This window comes from Phalacrocorax carbo, chromosome 1, assembly GCF_963921805.1.
Source record: "Phalacrocorax carbo chromosome 1, bPhaCar2.1, whole genome shotgun sequence".
Classification (NCBI taxonomy): Eukaryota; Metazoa; Chordata; class Aves; order Suliformes; family Phalacrocoracidae; genus Phalacrocorax; species Phalacrocorax carbo.
The window spans coordinates 25,316,266-25,333,716 of record NC_087513.1 but is presented as its reverse complement, the minus strand read 5'-3'; the positions used below and the strand labels follow the sequence as shown (position 1 = coordinate 25,333,716).

At 43.9% G+C, this 17,451-nt stretch overlaps 1 protein-coding gene and 1 long non-coding RNA gene across 9 annotated transcripts in view; one reads left to right on the top strand and one right to left on the bottom strand.

Moving 5' to 3' along the window:
• Window positions 1-9,282, bottom strand: part of CADPS2 (calcium dependent secretion activator 2) — a 318,752-nt gene extending 309,470 nt beyond the window's left edge. For 4 of the 8 annotated variants that reach the window (XM_064446458.1, XM_064446469.1, XM_064446448.1 and 1 more), the window contains exon 1: window positions 8,794-9,281. In XM_064446458.1, coding sequence (XP_064302528.1) covers window positions 8,794-9,135 — 342 coding nt within the window. In that variant the 5' untranslated portion in view covers window positions 9,136-9,281. Of the gene's footprint in view, window positions 1-8,793 lie in introns of all 8 variants that reach the window. The other 4 variants (XM_064446439.1, XM_064446493.1, XM_064446432.1 and 1 more) reach the window with 2 other exon arrangements.
• A 321-nt stretch (window positions 9,283-9,603) lies between these two features.
• LOC135312510 (uncharacterized) overlaps window positions 9,604-17,451 on the top strand; it is a 35,007-nt gene continuing 27,159 nt past the window's right edge. The window contains exon 1 of the long non-coding RNA XR_010372080.1: window positions 9,604-9,889. This is a non-coding gene — a long non-coding RNA (uncharacterized LOC135312510). The remainder of the gene's footprint in view (window positions 9,890-17,451) is intronic.

Sequence of the window (17,451 nt, the reverse complement as noted above, 5' to 3'; positions counted from 1 at the left end):
AGCTAAAATGCTTCTAATTACTTCATAACCACATGCTAGCACACTCAGAACCTCCACCATTTGTAGCATATATGCGGTTATGAGAATGGTATTTAATTTGGTGTTAAGTCACCACAAGCTGAATTTAAGGGTCCATTCAGGCAAATGCTCCAACTCTGCAAGTTGAAGATTACTAGAAAGAAAAATTTCTAAGAGTTTAACTTCCATCTCCAAATAATATTGCTATTTATTGCTCCTCAGTCCCCACTAGTAAGGGACTGAAAAATCGTATGCCTTTTAATGACACTGTAGGAAGGAAGAGAGAGTCAGAGGGGAGCTGATTACTAAGATCATTTAATATCAGATCTATACCCCAAACAACCACTTCTTTATTTTTATTTCTTTTATTTGCTTATGCTCCATCCGTAAGCAGATCAAAATAAAAAGAATTTGAAAAAAATGGTCAATATTCATATTTTAACACAAATGCATATTTAATGTATTAAACACTTTGAATGGCAAAACATTTGTAAAACTCTTTTGAATGAAAACCAGACGCTGGTACCTTGCTACAAGGCCTCAGATACATAATTTAGAAATGAAGAAACGTATAAGCAATAGGCACAAACTGGGGACGCTCCCCAGAAAAAGCCAGCAAGATAAACATGCAGTGCAGCCTTCCTGGAGGTGGATTTTTTTTTTTATTGGTAAAGAAAACTCATGAATTCACCATAAGAAAAACCTAAACACATAAAAGAACTGCAACCTGCAGAAAAAAATCTGGGACCATGAAAATACTGTTTTGCCCAATGTACTATATCCTACCACTCTGATTTCCCATGGACTCCAACTTCTGAGCATCAAGTTTCTCACCAACAATTTGCCCTTGCGATTCTGTATTACACTGACATGGATATTGAGACTATTCACTTTTCCCCAGCTTAATCCTCACCTCTTTTGCCTATCCCTATATCTTTCTTGCAAACTCTTATACCCAACCCATTCCTCCTTCATTTCCATTTCATACTGAAAAGCGTTATTCAAATGACCAGTGGATTTCTCTGCTACAAATTCATTCCTCTTAACTTTGTCACTGTCCTTGCTGAATATCTCCTCTACTCAAAATATTAATTCAGTTCCACATATTTTCTCAATACATTCAACTCAGCCCATGAAACTCTCCATCGCTGATTTCCGTTTCTCCCCAATCTTTGTAGATGTCCATCATCTCTTTGGAGACCTCATTTATACACTATCTGAGCTTTGTCCTTTCTTCTACATCCTTGTCTGTGGCTAAAACAAGTCTACTCAAAGTACTAACCTAAGGTGATTTTTTTTGTGTGTCTACACTATCACTCAGAGTATCCCTCCAGCACTTTCATTAAACAGAAGCTAGCGGCTTCTATTTCCAAAACCCCACAGCCAAGACAACTGAACATAAATGAATAATTAATACATGAAAGAAAAATTGAAACAGAGCTGGAGAAAAATTCTTGTACAATCACCTTTTCTTCTAATTTTTCTTCACCAGGTCATGTAGTTAAAGAAATACTCACTGCAGCTCTGTTCATTCTTCACAATGCTGTTAATTAATGCTTTTCCCCTTCCTGACAGGAAAAACACTCAAGAACATTCTTAAACTTATTCATACAAGTAATCACGCTTGAAGAGAAGCATATGCTTTGTCTCCTCACTGCAAAATAAACAAGAACCAGAAATAAATTCTTTTGGGCAAGTACCATCAACTTCTTGAGAATTTTAAACAAAAAATGAAAAGCCTTCAACGCTTATGACTGTGAAAATAACCTCCAAAACACAAATCTAAGCTGATGCAGCCTGGTACCCACATACAAACACTCTGCCTCTCCTGCTGCTCAGAGTTTCCCCCACACAGCAACAAACTGAAAACTGCCTTTTCACAGCTGCTATTCTGAAACCTGTGGGAATCAGCTGCAACGCACACGAACTGGGCTGCTTTCAATTCAGTGCCAGCACTTCTAGGCAGAAGCAGGCATTGGAGATAGGCACTAGGCGAAGGGAACAGGAGTTCAACAGATGCTGTTCCTCTCCCTGCCTCCTCTCCTGAACAGCAATAGCTAGAAACCGAGGAGAAGTTTGAGTACCAGACCTGTGCATGCCACAGCCATCAGCAGGCAGCAAGAGGAGTAAGTTGGAAAGAAATATAGGAGGCATCTTTGCAGCCACTGTGCCAAAAAAAGCTATATGAAAAGAGACTTAAGGATTAAAAAGTTTAAAAACCGCCGTGGCTGGCACTCAGTTCAGACAGAATAGTATACTAACTGGGGCTCAATACAACTAAATATAGGACCAGAGTCAAGGCACAAAGACTAGCACCCCAACACACACCCCTCAATCAGCAGAGGAGAGCCAAACACTCTCCTAGAAGACGCATCATCCCATCTGCCCACACAGACACCTCTTGGGTTGATAAATGGGAAGCAAGTTTTGTCCCTGAGCTATCGGCTTTCCAGTTCTAGCAAGCATACTAATAAAAGGAAAGCTGCAGGAGAGAGGGGTGTGTTAAGCCAGCAAACTAGGAGACATCTACATACAAAAAAGAAATAAGGGGAACACAAGTAGAACACAAATAAAGAGGTACATTTAAAAAAAAACGAAACAATATATAACAAAAGCATTCAGCAATATTAAAAAGAAATGGTACAAAGCCAGAAGGAAAAAACAAGTTTAATAAGCAGCACGCAAATGGAGAGGTGATTGGTTAGTAGTGTCCCCAAACATGAACTGGTGACGACAAGTGTGCATGGGAGAAGAACGGGGGAAATGGTAAATTTGCTTTGATAGAATTACATCATTCGGTGAATAGTCAACTAGCAATCAACAAGTATTTTCTGCTCTAGCAATATCTACAGTTAAAGACAGTATATGGTAATGAATATTTTGACATACTGCCCCTCTCCAGATACAGGGAAAGGAGTATCGTTCAGAGGGGAAAAGAGTACTCTCACCAGCTTTGTCCTTCCACAGCAGCAACAAGTATGTTCCTCAGACGATGTCAGAGAAAGTTATAAAGACAAGATGAGCTGATTTGGTATTTCTGCTTCTCTGTCACCAATTACCAATGGTTCAGATACGCAAAATACAACACGAGAATAACAACTGCCTGCAAAGGGTGAGAAATGCAAGGCAGCCCAGCCAGCAAATTCCCCCATCCTGTTCCTACAGAGATGGCTACAGTCAACTGATTCTTCAAACTCCCTTCCTGTCACCTCCCCAGTAGAAAAAACTAATAAGTAGCCTTCCTCAAGCACTTTAAATGGGGTATTTGCCAACAGTTAACACACTTGTCAAACTGCATGGGTGACAGAAAGGAATAAACAACCTGAGGACACTCATTCAGAAAAAAAAAAATAATTGTCCCCATAAATAATAATAATAATCATAATAGAAAAATAATTGAATTTCAAAGCTAAGTATGGGTAAAAGAGGCAGGAAAAAAAACAAAAAAAAAGCAAATCAAAAGAAGAGACTGATGAATTTCAGCATAGTAAAAACGAGGTTTGCAGACTGACCCTACATGTCCGCTTCATTACACAGCTGTTTACCAAAGCCTCGTCTTCCCAGCACATTGCCTAGCTCTTGGTAAAGGCACACTGATCAATGCTGAGCTGGCAGGGCAGCAGAACAGTTGAAGATTAAAACAAAACTCTGATGGATTGTCATTTCTGAAGTGGCACTGGTAACTAGAAGGCTCTGCTTCCCTCATCACCCTTCAATAACTTTTCTGCCATGGTTGACCCAATTGCCTACTGTGAGCAACTTAGTGCAGGCAAGAACAAGTTCTTCCCCAAAGAGCAAGTTCTGACTGCGGTAAAAAGATCTGTTTGCCAATAACCTTGTCTCAACACGCAGACAGCTCTGTAGGCCACCATCTTAACAGGCTTTGACAGGATTTTCCAAAATACTCTATCCTAACTTAAGTGAAACAAAATACACACAGCTTGACAAGGTTATCAAGGTGTTTGTGATGGGGAAAAACAAAGAGGCAAATAAACTTGATTTAAAATTACTTTCTGAAACACTTCACAAAAAAATAAATAAATCTGTAAAGGAAACATTGAAGGGATAAATGGAAGAAGTCTTTCTAGGAAGACTTCAGCAGAATTTTGACCAGATGGCCAAGTTTTATAGCTAAGCTCTTCCTCCAAAATGTGTCTAGAGTTTCTGGCAACAATGGCTTTGGATGTACTCTCCTTGCTACCTTAGAAATGGGGAAAACAGCATCTTACCAACGAGGCTCAGAAGCCGAGAGACAATTTTTCTTTCCTAAAACATGCTCAGCCAATCAGTAAGTAGATACGCATCACCAGCTCAAAAGCAAGGAAAAGTGGGCTTGAGGAAGGAGAAATTAAGACATTGAGAATAAAATGGTGATCCAGAGAATAAAGTCTATTCCTGTAACCAACATTTTCCTCATGACATTGTTTAGTGGATACATATCATTACAAGCCTCTCCTTTAGAGGTATAGTCCAAGAAACAGGAAAGAACAAACACATGGAGTTCAGATGAAAATAAATTACTGAATAGTACCACTCCTACTTTTGAGTATTAACTAGAAGTCAGGGTTTTTGATATGCTCATGACTGAGCAGGTGGAGAGAAGAAATGGAAGGAAATCAGGTCGGCATGTGTTTGGGAAGTAAACTCATTTAGTTATGATTTCTAAACAGCCGGCTCAATTACTTCTGCTACTTATCACCTATGAAAGCAAGACTTGAATTATCAGCTTTGATGTACTAAGCCTTTCATGAATTAGAAAACCTTGTTTAGCATTAGAGTGTTACTTCTCTCGCAGTCTTGGGTTTCTACTGTGTGACCACTTGGTTACTAGAGTAAATTTTAAAATGTTGAGGAAGAAAAATGCTGGAAGAACATCCTTTTTTGATAGTTAATTGTAGCACTTCGCTGTCCCTTCCTTCCCCAGGACCTTTAACTCTGATTCATCTCCCAGATACAGAACCCCGCTTTGGCGCACACTCCCCGAGTAAAACTGAGTACGTACAACACGTACAACTGAGTAGTATAAACCACAGTTATCAGGGTCATCATCTAATCACTGACTCTGTACATTCACATACACCACTTTCCCTTGATGGAAAGACAGTCACGCTGGGAATGCATTTCTTTTCACCACCTAAATCCCATTCTGAGGGCAAATTCAATCTGCCTGTTTGAGATTCAGTTTGGCTGGGGTGGGAGAGAAAGAAGAGGAATGGGATTAACTATTCTCTTCTTCTCTTTTGCTGGCCCAGAAAGAAAAGGAGCGGAGAGGCAGAAAAAGATGCTGAAATAGGTTCCAGAGGACTCATTAAAAAAAGTGGAAACTACAAAAAAGTGACAAAGTTAAACCAGGGGCAGACAAACCTTGCTTCATAAAGGCATGACATGAAATACACTGATGCATTAATATTTCTCTAAAAGTTTGGAGAATACGTGAACATATCTCCATAAACGTCTATTGAAAAGACGTTACTAAGTACATATTATTTCTACTCTGTAGAACTAAACCCATCAGGATCTGCTACCCCACCTTGGGAAAAAAATCACACCATACTTCCGTTCCATGTCTCCAATATTACCTTATTCTTCCTTCTCTACCACAAATCTACCAGTAATGAAAGTAAGACAGGATGTAATAGTAGGTCACCAACTAACTCTGAAGAGTTCAAAAGGAGTATTTCTACCACATATCCTACAAATTAAAAAAATTAATGCAGCCAGATCATAAAAGTATGTGTTTCAGCAAAGTCTGGGCTAGATTACATTGAATTTGGCATTAAGAACAAGTTAGCAGAGTTGATGGACTCTGGTGAATTATGATAGTTCTTTTTTTTTTCCTTAAAGTTTTATTTCTTATTTTTTAATTACTCTTATCTATCACAATAGAGTTGAGCTAATTTTACTTAGTGACAAGAAAGAAGGATGAGAAAGGACAACGGAAGAGTGAAACACTGCCTGCATTTAAAATTCTTTACATTAATTAGTGTAACTCAGTCCATTAAGTACGACAGTTTCAAGATACCATATAGTACATTTTAATCTGATACTGAAGCAAGAACATAAGAAGCCAGCCATATTGTAAACCATTTTCTTATTTATATTACAGTGCAATTGAGGATATTTGATCTGTGAATTCTATCTCATTCCCTTACTGGATAATACATTCCACATTAAAAAAGAAGCAAACTGCATTCCACAGTATTTGCTCAGCAATATGCCAAATGAACTGGCAGAAAGAACAAAATACTTCTGCTCTGAAGCAGGGTGGATACTATTCTCAGGTTATCAGAAAGAAGGCTGGTGCAAAAGCATCAGGAAGGGTGCACGGCCAGAGATAGGCAGACTGGGCTGGGAGCTGGAACCACAGAGCATCATAAGTTCTGCTTCAAAACCGTGCCTCAGATCACTTATGTGCTGATGATGGGCAGGGCGCGTGGTAGTTAGCAGCTCCAGTTAAATAAGACAGGGAGGGAATCTCAGTCCAGCTCACAATGGACAGCCCGCCACATAACAGAAGTCAGATGTGAAGTGGAAGAGCAAGAGATGAAGGGGCAGTCCACATCTGTATCATACCTTGGCAGGGAGAAAATTCATTCAGGAAATAAGACAGACTTTTACCCTACGGAATATGAGTCCAGCTGTCACACATCCAAAAGTGTCTTCCTACAGGACAGGGCATAAGACAGGTGGTTGCACTCTCATTCCTAAGGCTGACACGGGGCCACCGTGCAGCAGTGCCAAAAAAACCAGAGCACAAAAGAGGTCTCCTTTGTACGGCTCTCAGCAATCCTGAGCTATCAAAGCAGGTTTTCTGAACTCTCAAAACTCCGCGCCAGTTCTGCTACCCTGTATTCAGTAATTCATGGGGTAACATATCAAATTGTCAAAGAAGAGGAAGGATGTTTATGTGCATTTCATCACTTTCTACAGAGGAATGCAACTCCTAGAAAGAATTATTTTTTTGTGTTACATCTTATCTAAAAACACTAGCTCCTGACTGGCAAGAGACAAATCATCCTTGCTCTGCAGCTAAATTCCTAAATGTGACAAAAATCTCTCTCTACATAGAGTAGTTAAACCAAAAGTCAGAGTTGACTTAAAAACAGTAATTAGCAAGTGTAACATTTAATTTTAGGTATCAAGTCAATTCTGTCAATCAGTCTGTTCACTGCTCATATGTTAAATCCACAGCTCTTGTATTTCTGTATTTGCTGCACATCAGTACAGTCTTTTCATACATCTGATTAATAAAACATAATTAATACTGTAGTTACTTTTAAAACGCGGTTCCTATACTGAAAGACTGAGATCAGCGAGAACTTCCAAATGCTCAGTATCTTGTGCAGCTGATGGCCACAAGTTGTAACTTGGCAGCTGATTAGGAAAATTTCATCAAGAAGACAGCAATGCAGCCCTGGAGCAGGTCACACAGATGGGATCTCACCTCTGGAGGCTTTTGAGCCTCCTGCTTGAACCTAGGCTAATATCAACACTACATCAAGTCAGTTTTGGCTTTGTCCAGCGGGAGGTCACACCTAGATGACCTCCCGATGTCCCTTCAAAATATCATTTCTACAATAGCTCTGTTCTGGGGTGGGGAGTTCTCCGTGGGATGGTGAGAATTCTCATTTTGCCAGATTTTCTTTGACTTCTTGGTTACAAGATGCCCTTATACAGGCTTCAGAGTTTAAATACCTAACACTTAATAAAAACAAAATGTTCTTCCAGAAATAATCTTGTTATTACCACCATGTTAACTTGTCAGAGAATTCACCAAGCACAAATTACCTGCAGCAGGCATAATTCAGACACCCCAAAACATTCAGTATTGGATTTTACAAGCCCTTAGAGATATGGGAATACCAAGATCACAAAAAGCCAAGCGGAACCGAATTCCTTCCCTCTGGAAACTGATGTGGAGGTGGTTTTCTTTGTTTCTTTTCTGTTTTGATTTGGGTTGGTTTGTTTTACAGAACTGAAAGTAAAAAAAGTATTCACATTTTTTAGCCCGAACAGTTCAAGAACTGAGCTTTTAAGTGGTTATCTGGAAAGGCAGCACCTTGTTTCAAAACTTTGAGTATTCTACCTATTCAGCAGATCAAAAGTAGCGGAGAATAAGCACCGTTACAGCGTAAATAGCTATCACACACCTGCCAGTTCTCAAGAGCTTGTCTCTGATGTACACAACGCAGGGAATAATTTTGGTCAACCTTCGCTACAAGGCCGTTCTCATCACAAACATGCGCGCCTGTTGTTTCTCTGTACAGAGAGACCGCACTGAACAATTCATGAAACAAAACAGTTTTCCCGTTCACCTCCGAACGACGGCTGAATTTGCGCGAGTTGGGCGCGGATGGCCAGACTACGATTTGCCGGAGGCACCTCTGGGAGGTTCCGCTCCATCCTTCACACAACGCCGAGCCGCAGAAGCATCCCCGCGGCCCCAGCACGGCCCCGCCGCCCCTACGCCCGGCTCTGCGCTCCCGCTGCCTTCGCACGGCGACTTTAAGCGCAGCTCTACAAACTTAAGCAGACTTTCCCCGTGTTGCCTGATGGATTTCTAGGTAAACGTGACGGTTTGGAGAAGTGGGGCTGAAGCCTGGCTTTGGCACCCCCCTGCCCCACCGCCGCCCGCTCTGGCCGTGCCGAGGTGGGGGGGGAGGGGGGGGGCGGCTCCCCCCAGCGCCCGCATCAACCTGTTGCGGGGCCGAAGCGCGGCGGCGGCGGGCGGGCCGGTAGCGGGGCCGGGGGCGGCGGGGAGAGGCGGGGGCTCACCTTCTGCTGCCGGCGGGCCATGTCCGTGGGCTGCTTTGCGTTGAAGGGGTGCGCGATGCACCTCGCGATGAACACGTACAGCTGCAGCCGGAGCCGCTTCTCCCGCTCCTCTCGCTGCAGGCGCTCCTGCTCCTCCCGGCCCTCGCTCAGCACCGAGGGGCTGGGGCTGGGGCCGGGGCCGGCCGCCCGCGCCCCGCCGGCCTCCCTGCCCCGCGGGTCCCGGGGCGGCGGCGGCGGCAGCAGCGAGCGCGGCGAGCCGCCCCCCGCCGCCCCCAGCACCTCCCGCCGCTCCTCTTCCAGCACCTCATCGGACTCCTCCTCGCTGGAGGACGGGTCCAGCATCGCGCTCGGCGGGCGCGCCCCGCGGCCGGGCGCGGAGCGAGGCGGGGAGCGGCGCGCACCTTTCCGGACACGTCGAGTTTACACACAGACTGTTTCCGACCGGCGGCGGCGGCCGGGCGGGCGGGAGCGGAGGGGCGGGGAGGGGAGGCGGGGTTTGGGAAGGGGGTCGAGCCTGGGTTGCCGTGGGAATTGCTCCGAGCGGCTCCTGGCGGAGGCGGGGCCGGGGCCGGGGCTGGGCTAACACCTCTGCCCGCCCCGGCGGGGGGCAGCGGCCCGCAGGCGGCGGGGCCGGGCCGGGCCGGGCCGGGCGGGGTTGGGCCGTACCTACCTCGGCTCGGCTCTGCTCGGCCGGGCCGGGTCTGGCCGGGCCGTCCTGCTCCCAGCGACGAGGGCAGCTGCCGGCCGGGAAAGCCCCCGGCTCCCCCTCAGCGCCGCTGGGACCCGGCCGGTCCTGGCCTTGCCCGCCGTGCTGGGGGGGGAGAGCGGCGGGCTGTGCCTTCGGCACGGCTCGGCAAGGCACGGCCCGAGCAAGCTGGCACCTTCTGCCATGTAGCATGGGGGAAAAACGAGAGGCATCTCAAATTGCCCCAGAAAAAGAAGCCACCGAAACCATGCCGTTGTGAGATGGGGAGTGAGCTGACGCTGAACCGTGCATTGCTCTCGCAGGGTACCTCTGCTGGGAGCCCGCTGCCACGAACAGGTAGTTCACATCTCTCTGAAATGGTCGTTCCAGGCTATCTGCGGATCCAGCCAGGTTCGTATCTTCACAATTAAGGCGGTGGAAATATATGGAAGTCTACCGCTATCACTCTCTGAAATGAAATAAAAAAAGACTTCCCCATGTGAAAACTAGATTTATGGAGTCTGATTACGGCCCCATGGAAAGGTAGCCCTGGGGAGGGAGGGCACATCAGATTTCTTGTGGATCAACACGTCCTTCTCCTGCTCCCTTCACCCCCACGCTTGGTGGTGCAGGTACGAGGCAGGCTGTGGGGCTACTGCCCAGGGACGGGCCAGGGGTCAGGAGGACGCAGGCTGGAGGGATGGACAGGCTCAGAGAAAGGCAGCGTCCCACTGTGCTGCTTTAAAACAGTGGCGACTGAGGCCCTGCCCGCGCAGCTATAGGTCTCTGCTCATTAGCAGTGGCAAGCGTTCAAAGCCCTAAATGCAAACTCAACAGGCTCAAGCAGCCAACCTCGTTCTCACTGTGTGAGCTGGGCTGGCTTTGGGGTGGTGAAAGGCTCTAGCCCATTACCAACGTTTTGAAGTGCCTAGACTTCCAGTATGAGATTTACGAAAGGATCTTTAAACCTGGCAGTTATCTCCTAAGTGAAGCAGCTTTCAGAAGGTGAAATTACTTGTGCTGTGGGCACCAGCTATTAGCTAGATGGCAGTGTTAGGCATTAGCAGTCTGGGTTCTGCCTCTGGATCTTTACCAGGGGAGTGAAGTGGAGCACTGAGGGAGAGCTGTGCTGACAAATACACTGGCTTTCTTCGAAGTTTAGGTCTTAAGTGTAGCAGTCATATAAAAATAAGTGAGTTATTTATATGGTTGGTTCATGTCCTTAACATTAACTGAAAATAGTAGGCAAAATTTGTGAAATGCATAAAGGCAGTCAGGGAAAAGTATGAGTGTAGACCTATTGAATGCCTCACGTCACATTGCCTTAGTGCAGGAATTGCTAAGGCCAGTTTTCCTGGGTACCACCATCACCAGCCACGTGTCAGTGCTTGTGTTCCCAGTGTATCATTGCAAGTAGTGCTAGTCCTGTAGCAGATAAGGGGTAGTTCCATAAAAAATATGGAAATGGTTACTGTAAACTACTTTTTCACTAAGAGGATGAAATATGCACTCAGATTTGTGGGTGCCTTTTGCAATAACTTGTTCTCATTCTAATGGCAAATAAAAATAAAGTAACACTGTAAAAAACTTGCCACCAAAGATATGCAAAGCACCGACTGGGATATGAACTCTCTGAAACTTCAGAACAGTCGGGTCCCAAACATTCTGAAATGTAATGTCTCAGTCCAGCAGCGTCATCTCACGACTACTGCTGCATTACAGCCAGGATGATCATGTTGTCATACATAAGATTACACGACTTTTCTTTGTAGAAAATACTACATTTGCTCCAATAGCCACCTGCACCTTTTTGGAGGGAAGATATCTCTTATTTTCCTTCATGCTTTGCATCAGAAGCACGGAGTTTCTGAGATTGGCAGGAGTTCACCTAGTCCAACCCCCAGGCAGGGTCACCTTGAGCAGGTTGCCCAGGGCTGAGTCCAGTCAGGTTTTGAACATCTGCAAGGATGGAGACTCCACAATCTCTCTGGGAAACCTGTGTCAGTGTTTGACCGCTCTCACAGTAAAAAAGCTTTTTCCTATATTTAAAGGGAATTAATTTTCTGAATTTCATTTTGTGCCCATTACTTCTTGTCTTCCCTGGGTACCACTGAGAAGAATCTGGCTCTGTGTTCTTTTCTTCCCTTCATCAGATATTTGTATACATTGATAAGGTTCCCCTGAGCCTTCTCTTCTCCAGGTTGAACAATCCCAGCTCTCTCAGCCTCTCCACACAGCTCCCGGCCCTTTTGCTTGCTCCCGTATACCCGTGTCCCTCTTATACTGCGGAGCCCAGGACTGCACCCAGTGCTCTGGGTGTGGCCTTGCCAGTGCTGGCGAGAGGGGAAGAATCACACCCTTGACCTGCTGGTGACATCTGTCCTAATGCAGCCCAGGAGGCTGTCGGCCTTCATTGCTGCAAGACTGCATTGCTGGCTCATGTTTGGCTTGGTGTCCACCAGGACCTAAATCTTTCTGCAAAGCTGCTTTCCTGTCAGTCAGCCCCCAGCCTATACTGGTGCATGGGAGTTTCCATCCTCTGGTGCAGGACTTTGCAATTCTCTTTGTCAAACTTCTTGAGATTTCTGTTTGCCATCCTCTCCAGCCTGTCGAGGTCCCACTGAACAGTCACACAACCATGTGGTATATCAATCACTCCTGCCAAGTTCATGGTCTCTGCAAACTGTCAGAGAGTGTGCTCTGTCCCATTGCCCAGGTCATTAGTGGAGATGTTAAATGGTATTGGTCCCAATACCAGTCCCTGGGTACACCACTGCTTCCTGGCCTCCCGGTGATCTTTGTGCTGCTGATCACAACCATCCGGGCCAGACAGTTGAGTCAGTTTTCACTACGCTTCGCTGCCCACTTATCTCACCTGCACTCCATCAGTTTGTCTATGAGGATGTTACAGGAGACTGTGTTGAAAGCCTGGCTGAAGACCAGATAAACTACATCCATTGCTCTCCTCTTGTCCGTCAAGCCATTCATTTGGTCGTAGAAGCCTATCAGGGTGGGCAGGCACCATATCTTCTCCATATATCCGTGCTGGCTACTCCTAGTCACTTTCTCGCTTTGAGTATGTTTGGAAATAGTTTGCAGGATTATTTGCTCTACCACCTTCCCAGGGATCAAGGTGAGACTGACTGGCCTGTAGTTCTTTTTTGTTGCCTTTACTGAAGATAGAATTGCTACTTGCATTCTTCTACCACTTAAAACATTCATTTAAATGTCTTCCCTAGAGCTGCATGCAAAGGGCCTATAGCAAGGCAGCGAAAGTCTTGTACTTTCCTTTCAGGCCTCATCTTTTCTTACTCCATCTCCTTCTTTGGGGGAAAAGATAAAAACAAGAACAATTTAGATTGTTGTTTTCTATCAGACCAGGCCCAAAACAGAATGTTCTCAACTTGGCATTGACTGCATCAATAAAATGAATTGACAATATCTATTGGCATATCTAAGAGTTTAGGATGAACAATCTCACCTTCTGCAGCTTTTTGCACAAACCCTTATTTGGTATTGTGTGTTTCCATTCTGTAAAGGTATTCTAATCTAATATAATTTGAGTTTTTGGTTTTGATCCCTTGTTGGTTCTTGGTGCTATTTTTTGGTGCACTTAAATGTAGAGTATCTTATATCGTAAACATTTCTGCAGAACACAAAAGCCACCCTTCCTGAATTCCCTTTGTCTACTTTACTGATAATGCTACCATCAAACATTGGTGGTATCAGTCTTGTAAAAATCAGTCAGAACCTCTCCCTGAATTCCTCAGATGCTTCTGTTCAAATGCTGTTCAACCAGTTAAGTAAACAAATGTAAAACGCAGAATGTTTATATCCAAACACCTATAAACTTAAAAAATCCAACCACAAAAAGGAAAATTCATCCATTAATTCACATGAAGATAATCTGACCAAAACCATTTTATTTGTACTTTCTTTTCGCTTTGTCCAACCTCAGCATAGGTTTATTTACGGTTGCACTCATTCAAGTGCAATTTTTTATGCCTAGATGTTATATTTTGCCTAATTTAGTTTGTAGAGCTTATTTATTTTAACGAAACGGTGTGAAGGACCATACTGTTCTTTTTCATATGGCAATGAAATGAGGATTTTCTCAATAAGGCTTTCTATTTAGGGGATAAAAAGCAGCAAAAATGGTGGTGAAAAACTCAGTTTTGAACTGATCTAAGATTTTTATTTCAAGATGCAGATAAAAAGTTTAGCTATGTTTTCAAATCCTTCCTTTGGGAAAATATGTGACTAAAAATAAGATGTATAAGAATATATTTATGCTCAGTAAAGATTTCCTATGATAGAATCAGTGCCTTGTAATTCACTTATAAACTGTCTTTTGGTCATAAAATTCATTATTATTTTGAGGCTCAGTAGTTCACAGTAATGAGTTTTAGCTTTATGCGATGCATTGCCAGGTTAGACACTTCTTGTACTATTTTTCCCTAATGCATTGGGTTACCAAATCATGCCATTAAGCAAGAATCTCACGTTATGCTATTTGTAAGCAGGTCATAGCCAAAGCCAGACATGACGGTGATGTTTCTAGGGTGCTTTGTAGCTGCTTTATCATGGGAATATACTACCCCAGGCAGCATCGAGTGGCAGGTGACCACCTTTGTATACCATGAACTTGGGGAGGAAAGCTTGAAAGCATGAAAGAATACTCCCACAAAAATACCAAACCTAAAAGTAAAGTAGAAGAAATAACTGCATTTTTATTATTACTTTTTAAATAATATGATGGTGCAGTTGAGCATGTGTTGTTTCATGGCCTGGCTTACAGTTTCTGAAGACATCTGAATGTTGACATCATTGTTCATTGATATGTATGAGTTTTTGCTCAGACAAGAACACATAATGAAGATGGTGTATGGGCATATGGAATAGGTAACGTGAATTTACAATCCACCTGGACACATATAAGATTGAAAGTGCAGAAGAGCTTGCATTCTCCTTCATGATAAGCAGTGTCCAATAGATCTTCATAATGACGAATTATCAGCATTCACGTGCTACCAGTGTGCAGTGCTCAACTCTGTGGTGTGAGAAGTTTGTGCATAGCTGATATATTTCCCAGTCCTCCAGCTTTTCCATGCAGCAGATTGTTTCATTCCTTTGTGAAGTGTTTGCAGGAGGTGGCTAAAATTTCTGGAGGTTTAATTTATGGAATATATTTTCACTGCATTTCAGGAATGCATTTCTCCCAGAGGCATGTCAGGTGGTACCTCTCCTCTAATTTCAGGTGTTCTGTGCAGGTTCAAGTATTTGGATGGGAATTTGTAGAAAGGGATCACTAACTGACATTGTGGTGTTGGCCACACTTAAAATGGGTTTGGCAGTAGTAACTGTGTATTGCAACAAACAGAGCTTTTCAGCTTGAGTTGACAAAATAAGCAGCTTTCCCTGAAAACCAGGCTTGCCACCTTTTTACTTCATAGTGTGTCTCACTATAGCACTGTATCGGTGGTGGAACTCTCTGCGAAACTATTCACACAGCTTCTTTTGATGCCTGAAAAGGCAGGATTTATTTTTTCGGTCCTCTCAGCCACGCAAGCAAGTGGCAGAGCGTTCATGGGCTTAGAAGGTGGAGAAGACATTATATCATGTTTTTGTTGCACTCTCACAGCAATCATCTTGCTGTGACTCTGCTACAAAGTCTTTCTTGTCCACCACAACCTCTTGCATTTGCAGACGATGGAATATATTCTTATTCTCCTACTTAAACACCTTTGCTCCACTGACCTATATCAGAATTGCAGAGCTTAGGAAAGCATTCCTCCCAAACTATTCCATTTGATTTGACTTCCTAAGAGTAATCATTAAACAAGATGGCCTTTATGCCCTGCTATTTCCTTTTGGCACACCAGAACTAGATGCCAGTGTTCATGAGCTAGATGGGTCTCGGGCAAGAGGACAGGGAGGAATAAAGAGTGTCCACATGCTTGATTCCTAACTAGATTTTCTAGCCCTTAAAAGAAATTCCCATCCTCTTCTCACGTGCGTCCCTAGGGGCAGCTGGCCTGGGTAAGTGATGTCAATAGCTGATCCATGTAAAGAAAAAAACTAAGTTAGATGCAAGTATTTCCAGGCATAGCTTCCAGCTGTGTAGCTTAGGTTTACTTCATGCATATATGTATGTAATGGTACAGAATTATATGAGAAAATGCTAATCATATGTCCTGCTCTGACATTTTGGAGGCACTGCATTGCTCTCAAGCTGTGCGGCATCAATGTAATGAGCACGTTATTGCTAAGAGGCCAGATTAAAATTTATGTCACATCATCACTTAGTACTAAAAGCTACTCTAAAAAATGGAGATTTTTGAATTAATTTGATTCACGGTAGCCTTGTGTCTAAAATGTAGTGTTGTTCTCCACACCTTAAGCTCAAGTAGTTAAGGCAATCTGATTTTTCGGTGTGGGGTTGAAAAGGTGACATTAATATCTACTTTAAAATTCTAAAGAGATATCCAAATCCGTTTTTCTTAAAGGAGTGTTTCTACCCACAATAAAGTTCACTACCCCGCACCCTGTCTTTATTGGTGAAGTATGTTAGGACCATATATACCAGAGGGTCTGTTGTCCTGTTAGCTTAATAATGCCAGTGGAAATCTTAAAATTAGTCTTATTATAGGTTAATGACCTTCTGAATTAGCAATATCAAGAAATGTACAGAGCCATAAAGTAGCTGTTGTTTAGCCAAAATACCACCTTAATACTTTCCTGTGGTTGTTATTAACACACAGATAATGTTATTTTTACTAAGGATTGTTAGTGCTTTCTAAAATACTTGGTTTCTCAGCAAGCCCGGATGACACAAAACTTGCTGATGTGAGTGGTGTGGAGTCTTGTGAGCAAGATAGTGGAACATGGTATCTCATACGGGGTGATACAGATGCCGCACGTGTGACACTGCCAGACATTGCTAGCGAGTTCCAGTGAATCCTGTCACATCTCCAGAGGAATGTGCTTGCTTAGGCCCTGTTCAGGTCTATAAACAATAATAGAAAGTAGTCTTGGAAAGGATCTTAAGAAATTATTGGGATTGTACTTCTGCTCCCAAATAAGATCCACTACACCTAACTCATTCGTGACTGATGCTTGTCTAATCTTATTCTTAGTACATTCTAGTATTTAATGTCCCTAGGCAAACAGTTCCAACATTGAACTCTCAATTCAGGAAGCTTGTCTTAATGTTACCCTAAGCCTCCCGTTCTGGAAATTTGTACCGCGAATGGGACCATGCAGCCTAGTGCTGCTTGAAAGATTCCAAACCCCATCCCTGCTTACCCTACACTGTGTTTTCTGAATTTCTGGTCACACAGGATGACAAAAGCACTTTGCCTCCACTCCCTTTCCTACCGGACCTGTTCTGCTCAGTTTAGACAAGGGCAGACGTTAAGAGCTTTCCCTATGTTGGAGGGAATCTCTCTGGGTGCAAGAGGAGCTCATCTGAAAAAACCCTGTGATGTCCATCTTTTTATGCTGAAGAAAAAAGGCACTTGCAAAGGGGGCCTGACCTGGTTCTCCACTTGATGTCAAGGCATGGAGACAGAAGCACAGGGTGGGCTTTCAGGGAAGCAAGCAGATGCCAGGCGTGCACTGGGCCAGGCCCCATCCCTCCTCCAGGAGCCGCTGCCGGTGTGCTCCTGCCAAGGACTTGTGGCACTTTTGAGGCTGAAGCAGAGGAGACTAAGTGGCTCATTCTTCTGCTCCCTTCAGCATTGCCTTGGAGCTTAGTCCCAGTCCTGCAGAGAGGAGGACAGGGGTGAGAAGGAACAGTGACTGGGAGATGCTGTGGGGAAAAGCAAGAGATTTTTTCAGCCTCTTGCCAGCAATGAGCTCAGAGCCACTGAAATCTATACCATGTCCCTGAGCAATTTAAACCTATTAGTCTTGTCTGTCTGCAGCAAACATGGAAAACAGTTTATTCCCTTCCTATTTAAAACAGGTTTTTT